We start from the raw sequence: 9,717 nt of genomic DNA, 5'->3' as shown, positions 1-9,717 counted from the left end.
GAGGGGTTTGGGGGGTTACTGGGAGGAACTGGGGGAGTGTTGGGGGGATACTGGGAGGCACTGGGGCAGTTGGGAGAGTGTATGGGGCATACTGGGAGGGACTGGGAGGCACTGGGAGGGACTGGGGGGCCTAGAGGGCTTCTGGAGTGTGTTTGGGGGGGATACTGGGAGATACTGGGAGGTACTGGGAGATACTGGGAGGTACTGGGGGGATACTGGGAGGGATTGGGGGGTCACTGGGAGGTACTGGGGGGATACTGGGAGGTACTGGGGGGATACTGGGAGGTACTGGGGGGATATTGGGAGGTACGGGGAGGCACTGGGATGTACTGGGAGGCACTGGGAGGTACTGGGAGATACTGGGAGGGATCCTGGGGAATGTTTGGGGGGGTTACTGGGAGATACTGGGAGGTACTGGGGGTTACTGGGATGTACTGGGAGGCACTGGGAGGTACTGGGAGGGATCCCAGGGAGCGTTTGGGGGGTTACTGGGAGGTACTGGGAGTGACTGGGAGGTACTGGGGGGGATGGGAGCGGTACTGGGAGGGGTTGTGGAGTGCTGGGGGGTTACTGGGAGGGACTGGGAGGGGCGGGGCGGGGCAGGGCGGGGCGGGGGGCTCCTCCGGGCGTTGTCCCCGTTCTTCGAGGGGCGGGGCAGGGCGGGGTTATGGGGGGAGGGGAGGGCGTGTCTTCCCCCGCCTCCCCTCTAGATTTAGGGGGCGGGGGGGGCCCCGCCCGCGCTGCCGCGGGACAGGCTGCGGCCCCGCCCCCCCTCCCCCGCCCCGGCCCCGCCCAGGGAGGACGTGCGGGAACGGGAGAGACGCGTCATGGCCGACGCCGCCACTGCCGGGAGGGGAGGGGCCGGCGTCAGGGACACGCCCACTCGCCCCGCCCCACCCCGCCAGACACGCCTCCCCGGCCACACCCTCGTGCCCCACCTTTTGGCCACGCCCCCTCTCCGAGTCACACCCGCCCCCCCCCCCCCCCCCCCCCGCTGCCTTGATGGAGGGAAGAGCTGCCTCAAGCCACGCCCCCAGCTCGCTAAGCCACGCCCCCTACCACAGGCCACGCCCCCAACAACCCCACCCCCCAGCCAGTGGGGTTAGGGGTGTTCCCGGCCACGCCCCCTGGTCTCTAAAACCACGCCCCCCCCGTTTAGGCCACGCCCCTGCAAAGAGACAGGGGCGGGGCTGCAGTGGGGTGTGTCAGGCCACGCCCCCAGCTCCTAGACCCTCCCACCCCCCTTAGGCCACACCCTCCCGCCCCCCAATGCCACGCCCCCAGTGGGGTTAGTGCAAAGCGGGTGGGGCAGACCACGCCCCCTCAGGCCACACCCCCAAGCCACGCCCCCCACCCCCCCCCACCACCCAGTTAGGGAGGAGGAGCCTGTGACATCACACGTGACCTCACACGGGGGGGGTGGGGGAAGGGGGCGGTGCCGTCACACGTGGGCGGGGAAGGGGGGGTGTGGCCTCACGCGTGACATCACCGATGACATCACCCCCTACCTGGCCCCACTCGGCGCTGCCGGTCCAGGACGTGGGGGACTGGGGGGGGGGGGGGAGGGGAGGGGGGGAGGAGGGGGCGGGGCATTACTGCTGCCCGCCGTGAATATTAATGAGCCCGCTCATGAATATTAACGAGCCCCGCCCGGGGGCGGTACTCACTGTAGCCCATCCCCTGCACGAAGTACTTGAAGGCCTCCGTCAGCTTGGCCGGCTGCGGGGAGGGGGCGGGGCCTGCCGTCAAGGCCACGCCCACCCGGCCACACCCACCCGGCCACGCCCAGCCCCCCTCAGGCCACGCCCAGACCCTCTTTGGCCACGCCCACACCCCCCCTTTGCCCCGGGGTGGGGAAGGGGCCCTCCCCGCCCTCAGGTACCCGTGACCTCTGACCCCCCCCCCGTGACCTCTGACCCCCCCTGTCACCTCCGACCCTGTGACCTCTGACCCCCCGCGACCTCTGACCCCCGTGACCTCCGACCTGGTGACCTCTGCCCCCAACGGGCTCCCGGTGACCCCCCCCGAACCTGCCTCGGCCCTCTGTGACCCCTCCCACCCTACCGGTCCCCTTCGACCCCCAATGACCTCTGACCCCTGACCTGCGACTTCGAGTCCCACCCCCTGACCCCGCCCTTTGACCTTTGCCTCCCCCCCGTGACCTCTGACCTCACCTGGGCGAGCTGGGGTTGGCCCCCTCCGTCAGCCATCTGCGAGAGAGAGAGAGGGGGCGGGGTCAGGGGGGTCAAGGGTCGGGGTGGGGGTCAGGGGTGAGAGGGCGGGGTCAAGGGGTCGAAGGTCAGGGGTCAAAGGGCACCTTGAGGAAGGAGGTCTGCGTGGGGTCGAGCTTGGCGTTGCACTCCACCTGGGGGGGGGGTGGGGTGGGTGTGTCACGTGACCTCACCGGTGGGGTCAGCTGACCTCACGCGCGGGTGGGGTCACGTGACCCGCCCCCCCCGGGGTCACCGGGGGGGAGGGGTCAGGGGTCAAAGGGCGCGGCTCACCACGGCGTCCTCGTGGGGGGAGTTGTCGCCCACCACCAGCAGGACGGGGCAGCTGGGGGTCAGAGGTCACGGCGGGGTCAGAGGTTGCCACGGGGTTAGGGGGTCAAAGGTCACCGCGGGGGGGGGGGTCAAGGGTCAGAGGTCACTCACCGCAGGCTGCCGGCCCCGCTGCGCTCCAGGCCCAGGTCCCCGCGGCTGGGGGGCGGGAGGGGGAGGGCTGGCACCAGTACGGACCAGTACCCACCAGTACGGACCAGTATGGACCAGTACGGACCAGTACGGACCAGTACCGACCAGTACCGACCAGTACCGACCAGTACGGACCAGTACGGACCAGTACCAACCAGTACGGACCAGTACGGACCAGTACGGACCAGCATGGACCAGTACCGACCAGTACGGACCAGTACCGACCAGTACGGGCCAGTACGGACCAGTACCGACCAGTACCGACCAGTACCGACCAGTATGGGCCAGTGCAGACCAGTACAGACCAGTATGGACCAGTACAGACCAGTGTGGACCAGTACCGACCAGTACGGACCAGTACAGACCAGTACTGACCAGTACCGACCAATACCGACCAGTACGGGCCAGTACGGACCAGTACCGACCAGTACCGACCAGTACCGACCAGTAGGGACCAGTGCAAACCAATATGGGCCAGTACAGACCAGTATGAACCCGTATGCACCAGTACACACCAGTACGGGCCAGTATAGACCAGTACAGAGCACTACAGCCCCCAGTACAGACCAGTATGGTCCAGTATTGATCACTCGTGTCCCTCCCAGTTCACTCCCAGTTCCCATCCAGTCCCTCCCAGTATCTCCCAGTCCCCCCCCAGTGCCCCCCCAGTCCCTCCCAGTGCCCCCCCAGTATCTCCCAGTTCAACCCAGTCCCCCCCAGTTCGCTCCCAGTATCTCCCAGTCCCACCCAGTGCCCTCCCAGTCCAGCCCAGTGCCTCCCAGTATCTCCCAGTCCCCCCCCAGTTCGCTCCCAGTATACACCAGCTCCCCCCCAGGCCCTTCCCAGTAACTCCCAGTCCCTCCCAGTCCCTCCCAGTATCCCCCAGTCCCACCTGTTGTACATGGCCCACAGCAGGGGGGCGTTGGGCGTCGCCCCCAGCCGCTCCCGCCCCTCCCGCACCGGGGGAGGGGCGGCCGCCAGCTCCTCCTGGGGGGGGGCGGGGCAGAGAGCGCTGCGACCCCCAAGTAAACCCCCCGGACCCACAAGTGCCCCCCCAGCCCCATAAGTGACCCCCAGCCCCATAAGTGACCCCCCTGACCCATAACTCACCTCCTGGGACCCCCAAGTGGCCCCTGGGACCCCCAAGTGCCCCCCCAGACCCATAACTGATCCCCCCCAGCCCCACAAGTGCCCCCTGGGACCCATAAGTGCCCCCCCAGACCCATAACTGATCCCCCCCAGCCCCACAAGTGCCCCTCCCAGACCCCCAACTGACCCCCCCAGACCCACAACTCCGTTCCTGGGACCCACAAGCGCCCCCGGGACCCATAACTGACACCCAAGACCCCCAAGTGCCCCCCCAGACCCATAACTGACCTCCCCCAGCCCCCCAAGTGCCCCCTGGGACCCCCAAGTGCCCCCCCAGACCCATAACCGACCTCCCCCAGCCCCACAAGTGCCCCCTGAGACCCCCAAGTGCCCCCCCAGACCCATAACTGACCTCCCCCAGCCCCACAAGTGCCCCCTGAGACCCCCAAGTGCCCCCCCAGACCCATAACTGACCTCCCCCAGCCCCACAAGTGCCCCCTGAGACCCCCAAGTGCCCCCCAGACCCATAACCGACCTCCCCCAGCCCCACAAGTGCCCCCCCAGACCCATAACTGACCTCCCCCAGCCCCCCAAGTGCCCCCTGAGACCCCCAAGTGCCCCCCCGACCCATAACTGACCTCCCCCAGCCCCCCAAGTGCCCCCTAGGACCCCCAAGTGCCCCCCCAGACCCATAACTGACCTCCCCCAGCCCCCCAAGTGCCCCCTGGGACCCCCAAGTGCCCCCCAGCCCCACCTGGGTGAAGAGATGGGCCAAGATCATCTCGGTGGTGGAGGACGTCAGCCCCGACAGCTGGGGGTGGGGAGAGCACCCGTGGGACCCACGGCCACCCACAGCACCCATAGGGACCCACAGGGACCCACAGGGACCCACAGCAACCCACGGGACCCATAGGGACCCACGGGACCCATAGGTGACCCATAGGGACAGGGTGACCCATAGGGACCCACAGGGACCCATCGGTGACCCATAGAGACCCACAGCACCCATAGGGACCCACAGAGACCCATCGGTGACCCATAGGGACCCACAGCACCCATAGGGACCCACAGCGACCCACGGGACCCATAGGGACCCACAGGGACTCATAGGGACCCACAGGGACCCATGGGACCCACAGCGACCCACGAGACCCACAGCACCCATAGGGACCCGCGGGACCCATAGGTGACCCATCGGTGACCCATAGGGACAGGGGGACCCACAGGGACCCACAGCACCCATGGGGACCCACAGGACCCATAGGGACCCACAGGGACCCATAGAGACCCACAGCACCCGTAGGGACCTATAGGTGACCCATAGGGACAGGGTGACCCATAGGGACCCACAGGGACCCACAGCACCTGTAGGGACCCATGGGACCCATAGGTGACCCATAGGGACAGGGTGACCCATAGGGACCCACAGGACCCATAGGGACCCACAGCGACCCACAGGACCCATAGGGACAGGGTGACCCATAGGGACCCATGGGACCCATAGGGACCCACAGGGACCCATAGAGACCCACAGCACCTGTAGGGACCCACAGAGACCCACGGGACCCACAGCACCCGTAGGGACCCACGGGACCCATAGGTGACCCATCGGTGACCCATAGGGACAGGGGGACCCACAGGGACCCACAGCACCCGTAGGGACCCACGGCGACCCACGGGACCCATAGGGACCCACAGGGACCTACAGCACCCATGGCGACCCATAGGGACCCACAGGGACCCATAGGGACCCACAGGTGACCCATAGGGGCACGGTGACCCACAGGGACCCACAGGGACCCACAGGGACCCATAGAGACAGGGTGACCCATAGGTGACCCATAAGTGACCCACAGGAGACCCATAGTACAATGGAGACCCATAGGAGACCCACAAGTGACCCACAGGGACCGAGTGACCCATAAGTGACCCGTAAGGATCCAAAGGAACAGAGCGACCCCATAAGTGACCTATAAGTGACCCACAGGAGACCTATAAGGACCCATAGGAACGGGGCGACCCACAAGTGACCCATAGGAGACCCATAGGGACCCACAAGGGACCCATGGGGACCCATAGGGACAGAGCGACCCATAAGTGACCCCTAGAGACCCATAAGCGACCCATAAGTGACCCATGGGGACCCATAGGTGACCCATAGGGACAAGACAACCCATAAGTGACCCGTAGAGACCCACAAGTGACCCATGGGGACCCATAGGGACCAAGTGACCCATAGAGAGCCATAGGTGACCCATAGGGACCCACAAGTGACCCATGGGGACCCATAGGGACCAAGTGACCCATAAGTGACCCATGGGGACCCATAAGTGACCCAAAGTGACCCAAAGTGACCCATAAGTGACCCATAGAGACCCATAAGTGACTCCTAGTGACCCATAAGTGATCCATAAGTGACCCATAGAGACCCATAAGTGACTGCTAGTGACCCATAAGTGACCTATAAGTGACCCAAAGTGACCCAAAGTGACCCCTAGAGACCCATAAGTGACTCCTAGTGACCCATAAGTGACCTATAAGTGACCCATAAGTGACCCGTAGTGACCCACAGGAGACCCATAGGCCCCCCCGGGGCCCAACCCCAGATGTTGCCCTAAAGACCCGCCCCCTTTCTCGGCGCCCCGCCCTCCCACCCCCTATTTTTGGGGGGGGAGACCCCCCCGGCCCCGCCCACCTTGTGCGCCGCCCAATCCATCCACCCCTTGGCGTGGGGGTCGATGTTGACGAGCACCAGCCCCTCCACCGCCTCGGGGTGCAGCAGCTGGGGGAGGGGCAAAGGGGCGGAGTCAAACCCAGCCCCACCCACCCGCCCGCCCCATAGCGACCCGCCCCCCCCCCCCAACCCCTCCCCACCCCCGGCGACCTCCCCAAATCCCCCTTCAAGCCCCGCCCCGATCCCCCCAAATACCCCGTAACCCCTCCGAGACCCCTCCCCTTGCCCCGCCCTGCCCCGCCCCGCCCCGCCCCGCCCCGCCCCACTCACCCCAAACTTAGCCAAAACGAAGGCGCCGGCTCCCACCCCCATCCCGATGATGCTGGCGATGCTGAGGGCGGGGGAGGGGGAAGGGGCGGGTCACGTAGGTCGTGACCCCTCGCCCCTCCCCCTCCGAGCCCCCTACGGGGGCGGGGCGAGGGAGGCCGCCCCTCCCCCGCCGTGGGGCGCCCCCCAACTTACTTGAGGTACTGGAGGATGCAGGGGATCATCTCGGCCAGTTGCTCCAGGGAGGGGTATTGGTACCTGAGGGGGGCGGGGTCAAGGGGGGGCGGGGTCAAGGGGTCACGAGAGGTCACGGGGAGGGGCCAAGGGGGTCAAAGGGGGGGAGGCAAGGGGGTGAAGGCGCGGCACGGGGGAGGGGGGGGGGGAGGGAGGGGGGCGAGATGGAGCGTGGGGGTGGGGCGTGGGGGTCAAGGGGGGTCAACGGGGTCAATGGGAGGTCAACGGGGTCAAGGGGTCAACGGGGTCAAGGGGTCAACGGGGGTCAAGGGGGTGGGCAATGGGGGGAGGAGTGGCACGGGGGCGGGGTGTCGGCAGAGGGGGCGTTGGGGTCGATTAGGGGTCAAGGGGGTCGGTCAGGGGTCAAGGGGTCAATCGCGGGTCAACGGGGTCAAGCTCGGGCTCAGGGGGGTCGAGGGGGGGGTCAAGGGCCAATGGGGTGAGGGCGTGGCATGATGGGGTCAAGAAGGGGTCAATGCGGGGTCAACGGGGTCAAGATGGGGCAGAGGGGGTCAATGGGGTCAACGGGGAGGGTCAAAGGTCAAGGGGAGCAGAGGGGCAGGTTCTCAGGGGGGTCAGTGGGGGTCACGGAAGGTCAAGGGGGTCAACGAAGGTCAAGGGGGTCAATGAAGGTCAACGGGGGTCAACCGGGGTCAACAGAGGGATCTTGGGGTCAACGAGGGGTCAACAAGGTCAACTGGGGGGGGGTCAGTGAGGTCAACAGAGAGACAACAGGGTTAACTGGGGGGGTCAGTGGGGTCAACTGAGGTCAACAGGGGTCAGGGGGTCAACGGGGGTCAGTGGGGTCAACTGGGAGGTCAACGGGGTCAACTGGGGGGTTAGTGGGGTCAACTGGGGGGTCAGTGGGGTCAACTGGGGGGTCAATGGGGTCAACTGGGAGGTCAACGGGGTTCAGTGGGTCAACTGGGAGGTCAAGGGGTCAACTGGGAGGTCAACGGGGTCAACTGGGGGTCAGTGGGGTCAACTGGGAGGTCAACGGGGTCAACTGGGAGGTCAGTGGGGTCAACTGGGGGGTCAACGGGGTCAACTGGGAGGTCAGTGGGGTCAACTGGGGGGGTCAACGGGGTCAACTGGGAGGTCAGTGGGGTCAACGGGGTCAACTGGGGGGTCAACGGGGTCAACTGGGGGGTCAACGGGGTCAACGGGGTCAACTGGGGGGTCAACGGGGTCAACTGGGAGGTCAGTGGGGTCAACGGGGTCAACTGGGGGGTCAACGGGGTCAACTGGGGGGGTCAACAGAAGCAGCAGTAGGTCGGGGGGGCGGGGCCAGGTCAGCGGGGCCAGGCGGAAGCGCTTTGGGGGGGGTCAGAGGGCGGGGCAAGGGGGGGGTGGGCGGGGTCACCAACCCTGCGGGGTAGGGCGGGGCTCCTTCCTCCATGCCGGGCGGGTCCACGTGGACGACGAGGAAGTTCTTGACGATCTCGTGCATCTCGGGGTGGGCGAAGAGGGGGGCGAAACACGACTCGTCTGGGGGGGGGAGGGGCCGGGGGTGGGGGGAGGGGCGGGGCTGCGGGACCCCGCCCTCCGGGAGATTTTTTTTTTGGGGGGTGGGGGGGGGGGCGGGAAATGGGGAGGATGGGGGGGGGGCGGGGCGGCTAGGAGAGAATTGGGGGGGTGGGGGCTGGGAAAGGAGGGGCGGGGGGAGGGGCGGACTCACGGGTGTGGCCGACGTCAGGGAAAGTGAGGAGGGCGGGGCGGGCGGGGCGGGGCGCGCCCACCAGGGTGACGTGGACGGCCCCGTAGGGCGTTTCTAAGACGGCCCCCTGCTGGGCGGGAGGGAGGAGACGGGATTGGAGGAGGGGAGGGGTGGGGCCTGAGCCCCGCCCTGTCTCTGCCACGCCCACAAATCCCGCCCCGAACCCCCAAAACGCTTCCCGGAGGCCCGAAAATCCACCCAAAAGTCCCCCCTGAGCCCCAAAAGTGGGTCCGAACCCCCCCAAATCCCACCCTGCACCCCCCAAATCCCACCCTGGACCCCCAAAATCCCACTTTGGACCCCAAAAATCCCCCCCTGCACCCCAAAATCCCACCCTGCACCCCAAAAATCCCACCCTGCACCCCAAAAATCCCAAATTGGACCCCAAAAATCCCACTTCAGACCCCAAAAATCCTCCCCTGCACCCCAAAAATCCCACTTTAGACCCCCAAAATCCCACCCAGAACACCAAAATCCCACCCTGCACCCCAAAATCCCACTTTGGACCCCCAAATCCCACCCTGCACCCCAAAAATCCCACCCTGGACCCCCAAAATCCCTCCCTGCACCCCAAAAATCCCACCCTGGACCCCCAAAATCCCTCCCTGCACCCCCAAAAATCCCACCCTGCACCCCAAAATCCCACTTTGGACCCCCAAATCCCACCCTGCACCCCAAAAATCCCAAACTGGACCCCAAAATCCTCCCCTGCACCCCAAAAATCCCACTTTGGACCCCCAAAAATCCCACCCTGCACCCCAAAAATCCCAATTTGGACCCCAAAAATCCCACTTCAGACCCCAAAAATCCTCCCCTGCACCCCAAAAATCCCACTTTAGACCCCCAAAATCCCACCCAGCACCCCAAAATCCCCCCATACACCCCAAAATCCCCACCTTGTACCCCAAAATCCCACCCTGCACCCAAAAATCCCACCCTGGACCCCCAAAATCCCTCCCTGCACCCCAAAAATCCCACCCTGG

General features: G+C 66.1%; 1 protein-coding gene across 1 annotated transcript; it reads right to left on the bottom strand.

The window, feature by feature from the left end:
* Positions 1–712: 712 nt before the first annotated feature.
* LOC126037252 (protein NDRG2-like) lies at positions 713–8,804 on the bottom strand (the record flags this gene model as incomplete). Its single annotated transcript, XM_049797536.1, has 14 exons — positions 713–843; positions 1,509–1,547; positions 1,668–1,719; positions 2,175–2,210; positions 2,318–2,365; positions 2,505–2,556; positions 2,655–2,699; positions 3,586–3,680; positions 4,537–4,593; positions 6,478–6,564; positions 6,787–6,847; positions 6,979–7,041; positions 8,385–8,505; positions 8,696–8,804. Coding segments are annotated over 14 exons (996 nt in total), but the record flags the coding sequence as incomplete, so codon positions are not given.
* Positions 8,805–9,717: the final 913 nt, after the last annotated feature.

The sequence above is a fragment of the Accipiter gentilis genome, unplaced genomic scaffold (assembly GCF_929443795.1).
Source record: "Accipiter gentilis unplaced genomic scaffold, bAccGen1.1, whole genome shotgun sequence".
NCBI lineage: Eukaryota > Metazoa > Chordata > Aves > Accipitriformes > Accipitridae > Astur > Astur gentilis.
The sequence above is the reverse complement of the archived record's forward strand: the minus strand, read 5'-3'. Positions and strand labels throughout refer to the sequence as shown.